Source organism: Lycorma delicatula, chromosome 8 (assembly GCF_047948215.1).
Source record: "Lycorma delicatula isolate Av1 chromosome 8, ASM4794821v1, whole genome shotgun sequence".
Lineage (NCBI taxonomy): Eukaryota > Metazoa > Arthropoda > Insecta > Hemiptera > Fulgoridae > Lycorma > Lycorma delicatula.
Genome location: NC_134462.1, coordinates 26,381,471 through 26,403,840, shown reverse-complemented (window position 1 = coordinate 26,403,840; position 22,370 = coordinate 26,381,471). Strand labels below are relative to the sequence as shown.

At 30.0% G+C, this 22,370-nt stretch overlaps 1 protein-coding gene across 1 annotated transcript in view; it reads left to right on the top strand.

The window, feature by feature from the left end:
• Positions 1–2,569: 2,569 nt before the first annotated feature.
• Positions 2,570–22,370, top strand: part of LOC142329176 (uncharacterized) — a 161,488-nt gene continuing 141,687 nt past the window's right edge. Inside the window, exons 1-3 of the mRNA XM_075373563.1 lie at positions 2,570–2,615; positions 12,571–12,787; positions 21,594–21,631. Of these exons, the coding sequence (XP_075229678.1) occupies positions 2,592–2,615; positions 12,571–12,787; positions 21,594–21,631 (279 nt within the window). The 5' untranslated portion in view covers positions 2,570–2,591. The remainder of the gene's footprint in view (positions 2,616–12,570; positions 12,788–21,593; positions 21,632–22,370) is intronic.

The following is a 22,370-nucleotide window of genomic DNA, read 5'->3' as shown; positions in this document are numbered from 1 at the left end:
AAAAAAATTTGTTTTTATTTTTTTTATTAAAAAAAAACATTATGTACGCATTGATTTTAATGAATAAAAACAAATTGAAATCCCTTAAATTGTATTTCTGAATCTTGATTATACAAGTATATTCAAATTGATAATTTCTTTACCGGTTACGAAATAGTAAAAATATTCATGATATCAGAAAGATGGAACGGCGATTATCTCGACTGATTTGCCCAAAACCAAATTAGAATAATCAAAATTCTGGATAATTGTAAAATTAAAAAAAAGTTTTATCGTAACTGGATAATCGTTGTAATGTTTGATAAGAATTATACTTAATAAAAAGACGAAAGAAAAGTAAATGAAATTATAAAGCTAATCGAAAAATAGGTACGATATAATAAAAAACACATGCAGTAATAAGTTACAAAAAAAATTCAATCGGTAATGGGGAAATTTGTGTTTTGGTAGATGAAGTTTTGACAAAATATAAATACAGAAATTGAGAAGTTAAATGAATTTCAAAAAAGTCTGCTGATAAAACTAAAAATGTAACAAGATAATTAAAAGAGCAGGTAAAGGAAAAGATTCTAGGGTAGATTGATCATAATTATCTGAAATATATACTGGTAGTATATATTTTAATTGCTGTTTTCTACAAATATTTTTTCATCCTTAGATCCCTTTTTCTTAAGGATCTGTAAGAGTAATAGAGCTGACCTTTTTTTAGACATCTTTGTAGAATAGTTGTATAACTTTTAACACAATCATTTTTAAATAAATTATGCATGAAAAATACATACATATATATATATATACAGAATAATTAAAAATGATAATTTTCTAACTCTGTATTCCAAATTAAGAACTAAAGATAAATGTGAGTAAATTGCATCTGATAATACTCACAATAAAGTTAACAGATACAATTGTTAAATGTTCAACGGGACTCCCTTCGGCTGCACAGAACACATCTAAACGGTAGCCGAACTCATCTCACATATGAGGAAGCATATTTTTTTGATGCTGAGTTCACTACTGCTATGATACGATTTGTTGGTAGAGTCGGTATGTAAACTGCACCTTTCATCAACCCCCACAAGAAAAAGTCACACGGCATGAGATCAAGTGAGCTTGGAGGCCAGAACTGAAGAGCCAGATCATCATTCCTAATGCATCCTATCCATCATCGAGGTAGAGATTCATTCAGATAACATCGAACACATAGGTACCAACGGGGTGGAGCTATGTCCTGTTGAAAAATGAAGTCTGATGAACCTTCATTTAGTTGAAGGAAAAGCCAAAATTAATTGTGATTTATTCTTTGTTTTTGTTTTAGTAAAGGTAACACTTAAATAATTATAAATATAATGAAAAATTAGAATTTTTAACTTATTAAACATCTGGCAAAATGACTTATGTTTTACGGGTACCAAACAGCAATCTGACTCTTGAAATTCATTCTATCTTTTCGTGAGATAACTAAGAATTGTTATATTCCAGATAGGAACATTTTTAGGTACAATAGATAATAATGATAAATACAGAGTCTCAAGCCAGTGGCAGGCTTTCTTTTAATTATGAATATGCTGGACATTATATCCACACAACAAACTTAGATTATTTACAGAAATATTACAGAATCCTTAATATTAATTCAAACACTAAACTAGATCCAAAACTTCATATGTACATCCCATCTTCAAACCACATGTTTCTAGACATGTGTATCTGTTGCAGATAACAACCTACAACTGAACAGGGTACCTTAGCCGATTCTCCAAAAACTCTAAAAAGTAAAATACTGTAAGAAAATCAATAAAGAATGGTCAGGTTGTATTGATCTGAATAAATGTAAAATATAGCAGAGAGGATAGAAAAAGTTGTAACCTAAATAGATAGAGAACTGTTGTAACTTAAAAACTAAGAACAATAAGATCAACTGCTTTATTATTATTATTGGAGATGAGAGATGAAAATCTTTGGGAGTGTCCTCTACAAGTTGATTGGTCTCCACCCTACTAACTCCAGGTTAGTTAGTGGATCAGTAGCTGAGACTTAGTACTGGGTTGAGTGAAGGAGGAATGGTCAGGTTGTATTGATCTGAATAAATGTAAAATATAGCAGAGAGGATAGAAAAAGTTGTAACCTAAATAGATAGAGAACTGTTGTAACTTAAAAACTAAGAACAATAAGATCAACTGCTTTATTATTATTATTGGAGATGAGAGATGAAAATCTTTGGGAGTGTCCTCTACAAGTTGATTGGTCTCCACCCTACTAACTCCAGGTTAGTTAGTGGATCAGTAGCTGAGACTTAGTACTGGGTTGAGTGAAGGAGGAATGGTCATTCAGTCCTTTTGGCTATAGTACCCAAGGGAACTTCCTGCTCCTACTTGATTTAAATCTGAAAGGTAGGTTTTTGATTTTAATTTTGAAAGCTACGTTCAGCTTAAATAGTTTGTGTAGCATTAATGTGATGATTGTTTTCAGGTTTCTTGTGTAAAAGTTTCTTTTAGAAAGGATTTTTAGTTTGCACAAGACTTTCATACACATTCTATCTCACGCAGTTTCCAGTATTTTTCTACTATGTCGGTCAAGTCAGGACACCAATGTTTTATTCTTTCTTTCTAATAGTAAGTTAACTAATTTAATTCATTCTAATAGTAAGTTAACTTTATATTTTAATAATTAAATTAACATATTAATGATAACAAATAACGTATAATAATATGTTATTATATATCTTGTGTAGAAAATAAAAACTGTAACATGCGTGTTATTTTTATTTTTTATAATTTTTAACAGCCACTATTTTGGAACAAAAAAAAATTAAGAAGAATTGTTATACATAAATCATTCTGCGTAGTAGTAAGGAACATTGCTGTAAAATTTCACAATAATCAGAAAATGTGTTTAGCCAAAATAGCATCACAAATACCTAAACAGATGAAATGCCATAAGGTTGAGTTAAAAGAGGAACTCACTTCACTTATTGGAAATAATTTCCAATCCATTGAATGCGGACAGTATTTTGTAGTACTCTTTCCTACCCAGAGATTTGATGAGTCGAATCGTTTAATTACCCCATAACATACAGAAAATTGGTTTCCTTATTTTGGTGTACTTGAATATTTCAATACACCTTATTTGGTTTCTCATGAGTTTGGTAGCATCAATTCAGCTCTGTCAATTTTTAATCATTTGGATTTATATCTCTGGATTGTGAGACCAAGAAGTGAGATTAAAAACCAATGACAGAATTGTGGCCAGAAGACACTATCTGAGATATATTAAAATTTACAAACCTCACTGGACCTTTATCTGTTTACTTCTTTTTTTTTTACTGAAAGGCAGGTTAATTATTTTATTGCTTGATTAGCCTAAAATTTATAACCAGTCGCGTAATTTGTTTCTGTTTGTTTATTTTTGGGATATTATTTCGCCGGTATTATAAAACAATGTTAGAAATGTTTGGGTATACGAAATAGTTAATTTATTTTGTAAAAATAAGAGAGTGCAAATTGTATTTTAAAATTCATTACGTGATAAGTTTGGATACAACAGGCAAACAAAAATAATCACATTTATTTTAAACTACATTAAAATAATATATATAAGAAATTCTTACCTCGATCAACAACGAGGGTCATATGTTTAAAATAAGCAATGTATAAATATAATAATAATAGTAGTTAAAGATGAGTGAAGACAGACATGAGGATCCAAACTGAACTGGCAATCAACCCGAGATGACCGCTGGATTCCATACCGTCACATACGTAATTTCTCTGTCACCCCCACCCCTGCAACAACTGTAACTTCACAATAAAAAAAAAATTCTTCACGTCATAGCAAAATTATGAAAATAGCACACCGTCTAAACTGTGCACTAAAAATACACAGCACTGTTTCATCTCGCATAACAAGCGACCGACCGACACCTACAGTTATATTAATTTAATATTAATTTTTTTAAACATTTGATAACTTATAATTATAACAAATAATTGAAACCAAATTTTAAAACGTATATATACGTTTTAGTGTATATATACACGTTAACAAAGGAACGTAACCAAGGAATCCAAACGGTAGTAAGGTTTTCAATTATTTTTTTTACTAATATTCAATTTACCTAATATAATTTACTCACGCATACTTTATAATTGCACTTAGACCGTATTCTCCTTAGTAACTAATCAGAAAAACACAACAGGATCATTTGCTTTAATACAGATGTTAAAAAATATTAATGAATAGTACATAAGGGGATTATGATATAAAACTATTATTTCCAAATTTACCTCATCAAGTCGACCACCGTATTTCACAGTACAACCCAGCACATCTATAATACAATAGAGATGTATTATACCCAAGTTTTGTTGAAAAAAATTGTATAATTAGTCTGTTATAATTAAAATGTATAAAGTTTAAGTGTGCACTCCTTTTTAAAACAACGATGAGCTAAAAGGTAGTTTCCCTAACTACTAATAAGAAAATAGTTAATGAAAAAAGTGTCTTATTATTACATTCTTTATTTGCATTAGAGGATGTGTTCAAAGTACTGTCCTTCTGACCTTATTCATTCATCTCAGCATCTCCGCTGAGTTACACTTTTTTTTTTTATTAAGTTTTTTTATTCAGTGTGCAAAAATATAAAGCAAGTTAGAAACTGAATTATTAAATTTTTTTGAAATTCTCATTTGCTAACTAAGTATAGCATAACATGTGCACTAAAATTGTAGGATACAAAACAATGTTTGAGAATTGTTCAGTTTAATACTTCAGTTGGGCATTGGAATCCAGACACAAAACCAAAGGATTATACAAGGTTTTATAAATAAATGAGATTGGTTCAGAAAAACTTTTTACTTACAATCCAATTATACATGGACTATCACCTTCAAAATAGTTCCCTTAAGAAGCCATTCAGTGCTTCAATCCACTCTTCATAGCAATGTTAGAACTCAGAAACTGGTATATCCTTCTGATAGTCGGTTACATTTTAATTTTCTGCTGTTCCAAAATGGCATCCTTTGAGGTGTTTTTTAAAGTCGGGAACAGGAAAAAGTCACAGGGACTCAAGTCAGGTTAATAAGGTGGTTGAGGAACTGCAGGAATGTTTTTTTTTGCCAAAAACTCGTTAATTGAGGGTGCAGTGGGACAAGGTGCATTGTTGTGATGCAGCATCCAGTTGTCTTTGATGGCTGGTCTCATGTGGGCAACTCTTTTTCATGGTCTTCCAAGAATTTCTCAGTAAACATATTGATTTACAGTCTGCCCTGTAGGCAAAAATTTCTTATAGATAATGTCATTACTATCAATGAAACAAATTAGCATGGTTTAATTTTTGAGCTCATTTTTGTTTTTTTGGGTCGTGGTGAATTTGAGGTGTGCCACTTCTTGCTCTAAGGTTTTGTTTCTAGGTTGTACTCAAATATTCAAGATTCATCTCCAGTAATAACATTTTTTTAGCAAATCAGGATCAGTTTCAATTTGTCCTAGAAGATCATGGCACACTTCCACCCTGTTGTTTTTCTGTTCAACAGTGAGGTTTTTTGGGACCAATATTGTACAAACTTTTTTCATGTCCAATTCATTTGTAAAAATTGGATGGACTGTGGTATGGTTCAAATTCAGTTGTTGTAAACCACCTGTAAATTTGGGCTCATGACAGAGTGTAATCTCCATACACCCTTTTCAATTTTTAAAAAGTTCCAATGGCATTCTCATCGAGTTCATAATTAGTATCATTCATTTTTGTAACACACAACAAAAACTTGTTTCAAGAAAAGTTTGTTTACGTTTCACTGGCAACAATAGATTAAAAATATTAATACCTATTACAAATGAGCTGTTCATATTTAATAAACAATATGTTTACTAGTAACAATAAACAATACTAGGAACAGCAAACAATATGTTTACTAGTAACTTTACAGTGTTGCCACTTTGGCTGCCAAAAAACTTAGTCTCATTACTTTATTCACAGAAACCTTGTATTAGATGTTAATTTGAAGTAATACGGGCAGTTTAGAAAGTAAAAGTATGTTATATATTTCTTCAATAAAAATTATATTCTTAGTAAAGTAAAGAAATTCACATAGTACTCATCATACTCCAGTTTGCTATCTGAAATCAAGCTTCACTCCAAAAATTAGATTAAAAATCTTTTCATACATGAAATTAATTTTTTGAAAAAAAATTATTTTTTAATACTACTTAATTACATATTGTATACGATTTTATTCTTAAGAATGTATAAATAACTGATAGTAATCTAATGGCTATGGTCTATCTAAGATTTGTCCAATGATGAACCTGTACTACTCTTTACATTTATGAGATCTCTGCTGTATTATAGCATATTATAAGCTGATGAACATTATATAAGAATATCTAACTCCATCTTAACATTCAGCTTAATATTATCTTCCTTATCGTAGACTGACAGTGTCCATTAATGTCTAAAGAGAAAGACAGAATTGAGGAGATTATTAAATAAATTGCAAGGTTGATGCTAGAATATAATTTTAATTTATGTTAGCTATCAGATTTATTAATATCAAGTTTTATTTAAAATCCTCTATTTCTAGTTTTTTTGCATTCTCTATTAATTAGTTTATTGTGGCTTTATATAAATTTTATTTTTTTTATTTGTCAAGACAGAGTGCCTTAAAATGTTGTTTTGTCACTCTTAATTTAACGCTAATCATTCTTAGAAAACTACTAGCACAAACTAATACAATTATAAACTGAAACAGGTATTGTAATTTAGAAAAAAAAAGTAAGTAAATTGTTGACTTAATTGGCAAGAGCAAGCTCTGCCAGTAACAGTAAACAGGGTTCTACATGAGAAGGTGTGTGGTTCATTCCTTACAGCCTGTTTTCACAATACCGAAACATCTCAGGGAAAAATCATTCGGAAGTTGGCTGTATGAAATAAGAATAAATATCAATAGCTGAAGCCATATTTAATAAACCATCTGCAGAAGATCACCAAAGTTTTTCTTGTTCAAGTAGCAGAAAAAATTAAAAAAATGAAGGAAAAGTTAAAAGATAATTTTGTGATACCAAATTGTAGTTCAGTATCAGATAGGTTTGAATTCAACCGCTGAGGCATGGCATTTTTCATATGCTACCAAACTTACTTATATTTCATATTTCAATTCACAAATTTCGAAGCTTGTAAGAGGAATTAATCATCAAAAAAAAAATTCAATAAGTTCTTTCTGCTAAGAAAGTCTAGACTAGACAAATGAACGTGTATTGAACAGATTTTAGAATTTGTACTCGTGTTATTAAATAGGACATCCGCTAGTGTAAATAAGTATTAATTTATGTTTATTCAGTCGTTTGGTGTGTGCTGACTATTATTTGTGTGACAAAGTTCATATTTTTAATAAAAAAAATAATATGATCTATACTGACTGCAGTTTCTCCAGATTTTTTTTGGTTCATACCATCTAGTTATTCAGTATTTCGCAACCTAAAATCTATAAAATGACGTGTTTTTATTTAGTAAAACTTGATTATTACAAATAATTAAGTTTTTTTTTTCAAGAACTACTCTGCATTTTATAATTTCATACCTCATGGTTTTTTCATGGTAGTTTAAAAACAATATTTTTATATGCTAAGATACTGTGTTATGTGCTCTGATAATCAAATGTATACCTGTCTGTATGAATATATAATACTTACATAGAAATAAGTAGTAACAATAAATAATGAACAATTTGAAATGTTTTAATTTAATTTTAGGGTTATCGATGTTGTGGAGGGATATCATCTATGTACCCCCACAAGGTGGGGGAGTGGCAGACTCGCATTCGACTAGATGTTATAGAGCGTATGTGTGCCCGCACCCTACCAACTAAAACTCCGGTTTCACCGTTCCTTTCTACCCAGAGCCAGTTTTGCAATTAAGTATATCAGTGGCAGACTCGCATTCGACTAGATGTTATAGAGCGTATGTGTGCCCGCACCCTACCAACTAAAACTCCGGTTTCACCGTTCCTTTCTACCCAGAGCCAGTTTTGCAATTAAGTATATCACAACTCTGAAGGTGACAAGCACGAACAGACGGTGGACTCCAATGAAAGCTGTCCCTCAACCCACACCCCCCCAAAATGACTCTTGATGATACCTCTGTCAGCTACTTCTGGGCTGTTTCTTTTCAGACTGTTTTAGTTCACTGCTTCAACTAATTAACTATATAGTTTAATCAATAACTAGATAACATAATGACTTACCGACTCTACTCACTTTGGCTAGTATTCACATACTACATCCTGTCTACCTTCCTTTTGGACATTGGTATCACTCACTTCTTGCTCAGAGGCTACGGGAGTCCCACCGTTTTATCACTAACACCCATCCATGTAAACACAGATGAGGGGCAACTCCACGAGGGGCTGTCTTTCACCCCCTTGCAACATCCGACCTGGCTGCCAGGGCTTCGTTGTGTATTCAACTCACTTGTCTAACTCTCCTTGCTTCATCATTTTCTTTCTGTTGTAACACTCATCAGACAAAATTAGCCACGGCTGCAAATTGGTCACTTCCCATTAGCATTATATTAATCACATTGTCAAGATTAATTTGTGTTATTATGCTGCGCACTATCATCTTTCCTTCTCCTGTCTACTACAGGAAAAGATGATGTTTTGCTCTTTCTCTTTCACTGCAGTACGGACACTCTGGACTATCTGCTCTGTGTTGTCTCGCAAACAAGTACGCTCTGAAGGAGCCATGGCCAGTCAGGAACTGTGTGAGCCAGTGATTTAGCTCATCGAATTCCCTCCTGATCCATGGCACAATCTCGCATATTTAATCGTCTCGTCCATTCACTTTTATGTGAAACAGTCCACCTTATCTGCCACTCCTAGCTCACAATGTGCCTCCTCTTTACTCGTACCTTTGACTACTTTCACCCAGGAATCAGCCATGAGCGGTGTTTTCGCTGCAGCAGAAACACCTCGGTGACCATGAATTCTCAGAGCTATCCTCAAATCTCTGTACCATACTAGTACACCATACAGTAAAATGGAATTTACTATGTGGGAATACAATCTCCGTTTAGAGGCCCACACCCCAGTCATAGTTCTCAGCAATGTGTTCAGGCTTTGGACAACTTGTTTGGCTTTTACCCAAACTTCCTGGACATGAAACGTGAAAGACCTCCTGTGGCCCAAACATAACCTGAGGTATTTTGCAGTCTTAACTGCCTGGATTGTGCCTGAAGAATACTTAGCGTAGCATTTCATCACCATAAAGCTTCTTTAACGAGTATTTTAAAAAGACAGCCAGCCAGTAATGATGTTAAGGACTTTAGATAAAGGATTTTTTTTTTAATAGCCTCTAGGTACATATACAAAAATAGCATATTCTACAAAATAATTAACATTTAGGAGTGTCTAGGAGACAAGATTAATCTCTAGGCTCTTTCAAGCATCATTTTTCTCCATAATCTAATAATATATTTTAAAAATTATTGCTTTATAGGTATATATTTTTCTTTTATAATTTGGGTATATATTTTCCTTTCGTAATATTTAACTTCTATACCACTTGAGTTCGGGTTGGTGTTGAAAAGCTAATAAAAGGTATAACATATTAAGATGTTACCAAAACATGTTATGAACTGTTTTCAAGGAATACAATTTCTGCATTTACAAAGTATTTAGCTACACCTTTTTTTTATCATATTCTAGTAATTTTATTCATTATATTTTACTAGCTTTTATACACTTCATTTTTTCAACATTTCATTTCAGCATATATCATACTTATTATTCTTCACTTACTTGCTTACAACTTATTTTTACTAAAAACTAGTTGAAATAAAATTTTTTTGAAGCAATTACAGTTCAGCATTGTCATAAAAATTTGGTTTGGTGTTCTAGTTATTCCCCTGTTTCTTCCAAAACCTTTCCGTCTCTTTAATAACACCTATGTTTCTTAAAATCATCAAAATGTGTTTTTTTTTTTGTTTTGACTTTCTTTGAATAAATATGTTCTTTTGTGTTCACTTTTCTGTATTATATTTTCATTGCAACCACTCTGTCTTCCTCTCATTTCCCCACTATCAATTTTTCACTTCCATTTAATCGCATGGTCTAAGTGAAGGATATAAACAAGCATTCCTTGTCTCAGGGTTATATGCTTACAAATTAAAAAAACATTTCTGATAGTTGGGAGGGTTAATTTTATAAAAATAAACCATCTGGTAATTTGATTATATACTTATACATTGGATAAGTAAATATTTCATTAAGTGAAATTAAGATTTTTAGTTTTTGTTAAAAACACAACTGTTAAAATATATTATGTAAAACAGTAATAAGTTGAACAAAAAATGACTGTTGAGAAATTATCACATTACCTAAAGCTTATAAAGAAATTTTTGTTGTAAAAACTACTTTACTCTTATTTTTGTAGAAAATATAGAAATAAATTTAAATTTGGAACTAGTCATTAAAACTTGGAGGTAAATACAATATTACATGTGGTGTTCATCAGTCATTTTTGAATTAAAATTGTAATACGCTCACAGAACTGTTGTACTTATTCAGTTTTGAAGTTTACTTTATTATTTTTTTTATCTCTTCCTCAATCCTTATATAGGTAACACATGTTCTTAAATTTTATTTAAGAATATGTACAAATTTAACTGTAAAAGTAGTTAGCTAACTTAACAATCTTCATCCATTCTTAAGAAAACAATTTTTTTTCTGTTATATAAAACTCTATGTAGATTTACAATCTTACCACGATGAAGTAACTAAATTAGATGATGTGATGAATAAAATAAAGTCAGTCCCTTGCTGAGAATTGAAACAAAATATGAAGAAAAAAGTTTTTTTTACTAAATTTGTATTAAAAAAAATTTGTGACTTTAAGTTTGAGTTAAAACACAGTTTAATAATAACAGAAATACTGCCATCATAATCTTGCAGGTAGTACTGGAATTATTCATCACATTAAAGAAAATAATAAAATACGTACGTTTTATATTTCAGTATTTGTTCAAACATCACCAAAATAATTTATATACATTGAACGAATTCAAGTTAAAGAATAAGCAGAAAATTCTCTCGATTGTCAAATTGCTTTTTAGTTTTAACACTATAATATGCACACCAACATGTCAGAATTTTAATTTTAAATGTTTGGAAATATTAATTTGCAATATAACATTTCCTTATGTGAATTCTGGTGCTAGTTATGTAGCACTACATAAATTACTGATACATTAATGTTTATTAAAGATTGTTTAAAAAATAGTTTATATCTGTTACCATGGAAATTCTTATTTTCATAAATAATATGATAAGGTTGACAGTTGGGACTTGCTTTGCTTGCCTGACTGTCTAGCCATTAAACCTGGACCTTTAGGACCCATGTTGGCCCAGGTGAGTCCTGGGGCCTCCAGGGGTCATATGGCTGAACCCAGGGCCACAGATTCATTTTTGCCATTCCTGTCTGACCAGGGGCTCTGCCCTCAGACCCCCCTGCATTGTTTGTTACTCTCAGTATTGTGAGAATAATACTATAAGTATTCAGGTTTTATAGAAACCTGAAAAAGAAATAAACAGACATAATAATATTAACTATGGTACACAGACTTTTGGTGAGAAAAACTCCATAACCTGTTTCTGTTGTCAAAATGACAGGAATTTAATAATGAAGTAAAAGGATTAATTTTTTTCTCTTTTATGAATATCTTTAATTCACAACTTCACCCGTGGGAGCTAGGGCCTCAACTATTTCTTAAAACCTTCCCGGGGATAACACAAATGTATCCTGCAAATTTGAAAGGGATTGATCAGTTGGTTCTCATGTGAGGCTGTTGCAAATAAACAGACAAACTTGCAGAATTAAATGTAAGATTCATCGTTACAATTTTTGATAAAGGATAAAAAATGTCGGTTTGAAAATTTGAAATTCATGGAAACTGTTTTCTTTTGTGTTTAGTACATACGATCGGTGCTCTTTTCTTACAGCTATGTTACTTTTATAAGTAATATGTTCTTATTTACTTTAAAAGGAATAAATTAAAAATTACTTGTACATATAATTTTTTTTTTTTGTACTTATAATCAAATTGTTCCCATATGAATACATTTTCTTTTATCAGCTTTTAAATGCTAATCTGTTACTCCATCAGTGAAATTATTTATCACAATCTTCCTTTTCAAAATATATTCTTATTGATACTGATTTCTATACTCATTTCTACACAAGTTGGTTGTTTGCTGAATATTGTTCATAAAATCCGAATCTATAACGCACTAAAAAATATTTAATTTTTAAAAGTCTCAAGTAGTATTTTTTATTCATAATATGAAAACTAAACTTTTATTAAACAATAATAGATTGATGGTATCAGTATACCCGATAAGTGCTTCAAGGTTTCACATTACAGAGCTCATCAAGACGTCTTTCTGAAATTAAAATAATACCATCTAATTAAAACTATTCATTGATGTTCCTCACTATTTTATTGATATGTAGCACTTTACAGGTAATTTTTCTACAATTATTATATATTAATATTTTTATTTTTCTTTCACTGCACAGGATGAGCACACGATATTGAGATCATGGGCTGTGAAAGATTTTGCACCTTGTGTGCCACAGTATGTTCAGATCTTCCGTCCCGAGAATAAACTACATGTTAAATTTGCTGAGCACGTTGTATGTGAAGATGAATTGAAGTATGCCTTGCTAGCAAACAACTGCACATGTCCTGGTGCCTCTCCCTTGTTACACTTTTATTACATACCTCAAGAGGACAGTAAGTTCATTTTTTTTTTCAGTTATTTTATTTGTAAATAATATTTAAAGAATAATGCTGAATTACCAAAAACTGAATTCTCATTCCAGTGAGGAAAAATTAATTCATAAAACTAATAGTATTTTTGAATCATTTTAGTCTAATTTTGTCAACAACTGCTTTGTATTATCAGTTAATAATATTATACTTTTAATATTTTATTATTTTTTTAATGTTTACTGAAATATTTGTATTACTAATATTTATTTATGAATCCACACTGTGTAGAGTTCCAGTTGATTGACTAACTGATACTCTTTAAATCTATAAAAATGACTGAGGTCATGATATTTTGTAAACCAATAATTTTAAATATGTGTTATTGGTTTCAATGATACACATGAGATAATTAATTTACTCTGCTAAATATAGCATAATTTTTGCTCATTAAAGCATAGTTTTTAGATGGAAACTGTAGAATACAACAAAATAGTTAGTATATTCAACCACTTTTTTTATTAACTCAATAATGGATCCACTACATATAACTCAGTTAATTTATAAAAGTGAAACAGATATTCATCAAAATGTTTGAAAAAACAGTCAACAAAATATATGTAAAAAGTAAGATTTTTTTTTAAAGAAGTTATGTCTGTCTAACTGTATTGATATAGTGTGACATATTCCATTTAGATCAGAAATTCAAGTCAAAAGATTAAATTTCTGGTTCTATATTTCTCACAGCTATTTTTAATGCTGATATTATTAAAATTATTTAAAACCATTGCCTTTAAACTACGACACACAGAACATGGTGGTATTCTGGATGATAATGTTACAGTAATTGATAAGTTGCTTACATTTGTGAAAGCTGTAAGTAGTTATTTAAACTTAGTACATTTTTCATTGTTTGTTCTTAATTTCATTGTGATCTCTATACTACCACAAGAATCTACTTTCAGTGAACACATACTCTATGTTTTATCATACATACAGAACATATTAAAGCAATTTCCTTCCCTTTTTTTCAAAAGTAGGAACCTTGAATAATGTTGCATCTATTCAGAAACAAGAGGAAGGCCAAAAATTTTAAAATCGCATAAAAAACAGTATTTTTGTACAGTATTTTTTGTAGATATGGCATCGGTCAAAATAATATAAATTAATAATTGTAGAAAAAAATAGGAGACTTACTTTATATACGATCTGCACATACTTATCATATATTTATTTTTGGCACAGTTTTTTTTTATTACAGCTTTTCTTCCTTTTTTTTATGCGATTGATTTTTTACACTAATCTAGAGCTTTTTACAAAACTGCCCAAAAAGGAATGTATTTAGGGTGTATGTATATGTATGTATGTACATTTGCTCCACCATACCAGCTCATTGGCTAAACCAGTTGAGATATATGACCCACTGTTGGAATCCTTATGTTACCAGGAGTGACTTAGTGTATAAATAATATTTATATATTATTAAACATATTATGTATATATATATATATATATATATATATGTGTGTGTGTTAAATAAATTTAAGGTATATACATACATATATATACCTTAAATGCATTACACTCCTTTTTTGGGCAGTCATGTAAAAACACTAGTAAGGCAACAAATTCACACGTATGAGATACAAGATTTCCAAATCACTAAAAATAAAGCGCGAGATGTGAGTTATTTAAAAACAACCCATTCATCTGACAGACTTTTTTTTAAATTTATTTAACACACACATATATATATATATATATATATATATATATATATATGTGTGATTTGGAAATCTTGTATCTCATACGTGTGAATTTGTTGCCTTACTAGTGTTTTTACATGACTGCCCAAAAAAGGAGTGTAATGCATTTAAGGTATATATATGTATGTATATACATACAAATATATATATATATTTGTTCCACTGTAGGAGTTCAACTGCTGATGTATATATGTTTAAATAAATTTAACAAAGTAGAAAAAATATACAATATATACAAAATTGTCACCTGCATACTCTTTAATTATCCTATATTGGTAATTATCCTACATTAAAGAGCAATGTTTGTCGGCAATGATTTTTTTTGTCGGTTATGTTTTTTAATTTTTAATATTTACCTCTTGATTCTCCCTTTTGATATCATCTTTACACAACTCATTAGCATAATTTCTTTTGCAGGTCATTTTATCTCATTGTATGTTACTGCTTACAATGTTTTTTTTTATTACTTTATTATGACCCTTTTTTAGTGCTTCTACAAAGTTAAATTCTTATTAAATTTAAGATAATATACTTTTTATATGTGTTAATAATAAGCTCCATTTTTCCATTTGGAAAAAGTATTATTACAAATCATGTTAAAGAAGATACTATGAATAGTGCATAAACATTCACAAATATATTAATAGATGTGAATATTTCAATCCAAAAATGTATAAACTGAAATGATACACTTAAGAAATTTTTTACGCTAATTTTTTTGTAAAACCACCTTTGACATTTTATACGTATTTAAATATTATTCAGTAAGAATTTTGTAAGAGCAAAATCCACATTGTTAATGGTACTTGATAGACATTATAAGATAATATTGTTCTTCAAAAATACAAATAATTCTTTTTATATTTTAAGAAGCTCGATTCAACAAAAATTAGTTATAAGAATTATTGACTATTTAAAAATGTGATGATTATAAAAACAATATGAATGAAATGAATAGAAGATAAAAATCAAGATAAGTATTGCAGTATTTAACATTCCACTGAGGAAGCAAAATTTAGAAAAAATTAGTCCAGAAAAAAGTAATAGAAAATGCATAAAACTAGTTAAATGAAAATGATCGATATCAAAACATAATGAAGCAAAAGAATCTTGCGAGTATTGCATATCCCAAAAATAAACTAAAATATTAAGAATAAGAATAATTATCTGCTGATTTTTATTTACTGTTTAACTCATCTCTATGAGTGGAATGAAGATGATGTCTGTCCTCCAATGAGGAAAGTGTAAATAAAAACAATAAACTTAAAAGTTTTAACACATTTGGGAAAACCAGGTAGGTTTTAATGCTAATAGTTTTCTTCGATACTACCTTCTCACCACCATTTTATTATTAATAATAAATAATATGTAACACCTATTATCCTAGTGAACCAGAGGTGTAAAACATTTCAGGTGTACTCCACTATATGTATATGGGATCCGGCTACTACGGCTACTACGAGCCCCAAATTGACAAGATGGATGCGATGCAAAGAGACTTCTATAGTACACAAATTAGCTTATTACCTTTCCTCTCTCCCCTGATTACTACACGGTATCTATATGCAAGTATCTCTGATAATATTCAGTTAATTCAGATAAAATGAAAAGTGCTATTATTAAATGGCATTTCTAAGGAGATTTCAACAGTTACAGGAAATCTTCTGTACTTATTGAATTAATTCTCAGTAAAATTAAGAAAAATTACCAAAATTAGATATTTTATTTTACAGTTAATATTTTTATTTTCTATATTCATTCTGTGAAATTTTGAAAAAAATTTATCATAGTTTCTTAAAAATCCTGACCCAAAAGCTTTGACTGGGAATCCCAAACCATTGGAATGTGGACAATCAATCATTAGTTGACTTTAAAATCGGTCTTGGGTTCAATTCATAGCAAGGATGTGACATTTTTTCAGGTACTGTCTCATTCATATAATCCTCCTCACTAAAATACATTCCAATTTGGTTAACAATGTCATATTTTATTAAAAATAAATTGTTTTAAGCATAATAAATTTTATTTCAGGTATTTATTGATTTAACAAAACTTGTAGATACTACTTTCTCTGGGTTTGTATGTTTAATTGTACTTATTTCAGAGAGGGTCAGACATCTTCTGAAGAATGTCATAGACTATATGGAAGATGTTCTGGGAATGAAATAAACCGCATTCAGTTACAAGATTCCAGATTTTTTGGTGAATATGAAGGAAAAAGTTTTACGTACGCTAGCTTCCATTCGCGTAGAAAGTAAGTTTATTATATTTAAATTGAATGATCTTTACTTCCTGGCGTGGCAATTAATCAAAAAAATGGGACATGAACCAAGGACACCAAAAAAGCAAAAAAAAAAATGGGGGTAATGTTAGTACTTATGTACTTGCATTGGCGTGTTTGAAGCTTAATAACGTGACTGGATGAACCGATTTTGATGAAATTTTATACAGACATTCGTGTATATGGGGCAATTTGTTGGTAAAATTTTGGGATCAATATCTCCAGGAGAAGGGGATGGGAGATTTTGGGGGGTCAATATTTTCAAAATTTTGTTAACATTATCGCACTTTATATTAAGCTTATATGCAGGCATTACATGCCCAAAATTAAAAAAATATTTTGTTCAAAAATTAAAAAAATATATTTTTATTTATTGCATGTTTTTAATCAAATTTTTTAAAACTTTTCCTGGGTATAGTGATAGTGCAAGTAATAAAAAAAAAAAATACTTTAAGGGTAATATTAAGGGGCAAGCCAATCAAAGTTAAAAATATTAATTTTTTGAAACTTTTTGGGGTTTATTTCAAATTTTAATACTATTAAGTGATAAAATTTTAGTGGTAATATTACAATAAAATTTCATCGTAATTCATCCTCCCCTCCATAAAAAGAATCTTAGGTAATTTTTTATTGGTTGTCCACTTTTTAGTGGAATTTTTTCTGTTTTCTTCCATTTAACATAGTAAATGTATAAAATCAAAAAAAATTTCTTGTAAGATCATTTTGGAGGGGAGCAGAAAAAGTAAAAAATACAGATTTTTTGAAGTCCTTTTTGGTTTATTTAAACATAATTTTAAAAATTCATCATAAAAGAAATCTTAAGTATCAAAAAAGAAATTTTAGATTCTTTTTCAGTTATGTATAAATATATGTTATTATTTTTCCACTACATAAGAAGAAGTAACCGATGCCAGGAAAGTATTACAATTTAAAAAAAATTACTTTAGAGTTTTGACTTCTTTCAGTTGATGTATAAACTAGTCATAGTTAACTACAGTGTGCGCTGCGGCGCTCCAGGGAGCCGCGGAGCACCCTATTCACAGGGGCACCCTATAATTATTAATTTAATGTTAATAAAGTAAAAAAAAGTAATGAAGATACACAAGTTTTATTTATTTTTATCTGTTACGAGTAGTCATTTTTTTACTTATGGTAGGGCCCGTGGAAAAATTTTAATTGAAAAAGGGCGCTGTGATTCGGAAGAGTTTGGGAACCACTGGTTTACTATTATTTATCAAATTTTATTAATGGATATTATGAATTTGCATCAGTATCATTCCACACGATGAGTAAGCAAAATTTTTTTGTTATTATTAATGATAATTTGTCTGTAGTATGATAACTACTTGTTAAATGCAAAGTGTAAAACTAGATTTAGTAGTTCTGTCCTGTACTTTTTGTGTAAATGTCCTGTACTGTTTTTGTAAATCTCATGCGTATCATATCAAATATTAGGATCTGATATCAAATCAATATTAGTAGTACTGACAGATAAAGTTGCGATTTGTACCGATGAATGCACCCAGATTTCTTGTTTGTGTACGACGTGGTTTTATGAAAGAGTTATAGTACTAGGTGAAAATTATACTGTTCAAAAGTAAATGTATAGAATTATAACATTTGTATGAATAACTTTTAGAAATAAATTAAACACTTATAACATTTTTTATACCGTTTAAACTCTGTTAACTTTTATTTTCCTTTAAATTAAAAATTCTTCAGTTTTCCATTCTGACTAGCAGACAGTTTTTAAAACGCACAAAAAAATAAAAACAGAATTTTCATTTTATTTTTTTTTTAAAAAAGTTTGAAACTATAACAGTAAACATCTTACCTACCATGTAAAAAAATAATTTAATCTATAATTAAACTCTAAAAGATCGATTCTATTTATTTCAAAATTGAAATGTATTTCAGCAACCTTCATATTTCAAAAATGATTATGAAGAATTGAATTCAATATATTACAGAAATTATTCGACTGATTGACTTAAATATAACAATCTTCACTGGAATGAAGATGATTTTACTTTGGATTTTTTTATATTCTTAAAATTAAACATTTTTTACCCCCAGAAATGTTATTACCTATAGAAACAAAATTCCGTATTACAGGAAGATTAGGAAAAATATTTACCTACATTTTGAGGTAGATTTCAAAAGAAAGCTACCTATTGTAATGGGTACCATGATTCGCCTTCCGTAAAATTACAACATTTTTTATATATATTTCTAAGATTGTATATCTAAGATTCGTATTGTAGAATTTCTAATTGAAATTAAGCGACGATGGATAACTTCTTTACATTATTTATCTCAATCTACCGATATTCACGGCAGTCCTTTATTTTTAATATCGTCATCAACGGTAGGGATCGTTTACTATATTGTTTTTAACCGTAATTGTAATTAAGTTACGTGAAACCGAAGTTTATAATAGAGGTGTGATTTAAAAAAGTATCCAATCTTGGCCCATAAAAAAATACTTAACTCATTTAGTTCCGTGATTTGTCCTCTTCAAAGTGTAGGCCCACGCTTATCTTAAGCAATGTTGCAATTTTTGATTCTTTCCTAAGCTTAAAATTCCATTTATAGAAATAAGATTAAAGACGGATTCATTCATAGTGTTCTCTCATTCGGGCAAATCCTGTCAGTACTGGCTCTCCGCCAGTACCGCCATGTCATTAGCAAAACTTCCCCCGATCTTTATTCCTCTTTTCCCATTCAGGCAGCGTTTAATTATTTTTTCAGATATGTTTTAAACAGTGTTGGTGACGTGCATCATCCCTACCTAATTTCCCTTCCAATCCCTGTTCTTCCTAAATTAATTATTATTTGAAATTTAAATACAACTGTCAATAGAATAACTTTATAATTTTCAAAATTTTACCATTTTCAGTTCTACTGTTATCAAATGTGGGAATTATACTTCCCGGAGCCCACTGGAGTTCCCAGGCAATAATAAAATAATATTTTTAAATAAGTGGGAAGTATACTTCCCAGAGCCTGTTAAAGGGTTGTATTAAAAAAATTAGCAATTACTCCTGTCTGAAGTCTATTTTTTGTCACACCCGAAATCACCATAGGAGGCAACTCAAACATTTTAAATAAAAAGGGTAAAATTGTGACAATTTTAAAAGACATAAAAAAGAAAACATTTGATGTAAAATACTTTAGACTACAACTATGACCAAAATGGCTACTGTTTAGTATATTTCATTGAAGTGACCAACAATAAATCCTCTCAAGTAGTATAGCATTTTTCTGTTTTCTACGATTCTCCTAAATACTTCATTTGTTGCCGTCTAACATTTTTCATTGTGTGCCACATCCACATCTCAAAAGTCTCAATTTCTTAAAAGTCTTTAATTTCTACTGTGCAAGTCAATCTTTAAATCTCTTTCCTTTAAGTGGAATTTAAGGTTACGAAAGAGTCAAAAATCGCAGGAAACATCCGGTGAGTAAGAAGCCTGCTGAAGTCGATCGATCGTATGTTTTACTATGAATCTCTGGATAAGTAGTGATGTATGGTCTGAAACATTGTCATGATTCTCAAGGACAAACTACAAATTGGCAATAAAAACTACTACATAACTTTTCTTTGTAGTCTAAGAGATGTTGTTCGAAGCAAGAGATCTCAGCTTTTGGAAAATTCATCATAATTTATCCAGAAATTATTGGCAAAATATGGGATCAAACCAACTTCACCGGACTTTGCTTCCTGCGATTTTTTACTCTTTTCTGTGCTAACAATTCCCCATAAAGGAAAGACATTTGAAGAAATAATGTTACCTGTATCAAACAATATATATATATATATATATATATATATATATATATACACAAAATTCTGTCATCAGAATTCAGTAACAGTTAACAAAAAATGATACTGTTTTTAGATAATCTTAGGAATGGATATAATATTTACAAAATTAGGATAATTCGGAGTTAGTCCTTTCTCTTAAGACAGTTACGGTTAGACTAATTCCTTGCACTTGACAAGTGCGAAGTGATTCTTAGTGAATCGACGTAGTCTCTGCGGGTAGGATCGGGTTTCTAAAGATTTTTTTTTCTGAACATAGTAGACCCAAATGAAAATTTAGATGCTTCTTTTTTACTGACTTTTCGAAGAAATGTACGGTATAACAGTCGGTCGCACGGTGATATTGGAGGATGAAATTGATTTTTTTTTTTACGTTGTATGGTATGAGGATTACGAAAATACCATTCAATCAAAGTGCAATTTCCTTATAAGCCTATATATAAAATTTGTGGCTCGAAAATGTACAAAACCATTTCATTGAAATTTAGATATGCTGTGGTAGAGTATCTGTAGTTGTGCATGTGAAAATTTGATGAAGATTAACCGAGTCGTTTTTCAGTTACGCTCAATTTAAGTTCGACAACAGACAACATAACCTCAATTTGTGGTTATGTTGACTTTGTATTGGTGTAAGTTTATACAGTGAATCATGGTGGTGAGCGAGTTTAAACTTGCTTGATTGGAGGATCTCTTCTCGTTATTTTTAATTAAATTACGATTTTAAACAAATAATATATTTTAATATTATAACGAAAAGTCGGTCTTCCTTTTAAGAATAATTTTAGTATGTATTGATTAAATATGCATTAAGTTATTATTCCTATAATAAGGATAAATAATTATATGTGAAATAAACTATATTGTATACGTACTGTTTTAAAATATATATTAACTACATACTTTTTTTTGTGAACTATAATCTGTAATAAATACCAATAACTATTTTGTTTGTTTTTTTAGGTAAGTTTCGTTTTCTGATTATTATTCACTTCTATTACGTAAGTAACATTTTAAATTAAAATTTTGATTTTATATTTATCGATTTTTAGTTTATGCAAATGCTTGTTTATTGATTTCTAAACAGTATTATAAAAAAAAAAAAATCAAAGTAGTTTTATTTTCTATTGATTTCTTAAAATAGAGGATGTGTTTTCAAGCAGGCATTATTTCACTTCCTCTGTTGTCAACGGATTAACATTCGGAGGAAAAACGTTTCTACAAGCAGGTATTTACTTATGACCTAGTTGCATTTATCTAGAGAAAAAAATCTTCGCATCGTGTAAGAGACGATAAATTGTGCTCTTAGTATAATCCATCCTTAATGCGTTAGTAATGGTTTAGGAATAAAGAAAGAACGGTAATTTTTTTAAAATAGACCCCTGAGGGAGATCGGTAGCTGTTATACAAGATGAAACTCATAAGAGACTTTCATCCGAATAAAAAAGCCGGATTACTTATTAGTAATAATAATGATGATTTTAATAGTAGGCGCTTATGAGGTAAAAAAGTGAAATAATATAAAATGTGTTACGGGGGCTGTAAGAGTTTGCAATGAAGTCGCAGATCGTGTGCTCTGGTATCTTAAAAATGTCCGCAAAACGAAATTTAGTCCTAGTTCCCTTGGTGAACTCTACTTCAGTTCATACCCCTGATTTTGGGTTAATTTACCGACTCCGGTCTGTTCTACAAGGGAGAGGCGGACAGACCTCCCTTGTTGATGCTCTAGAGAAACCTGTT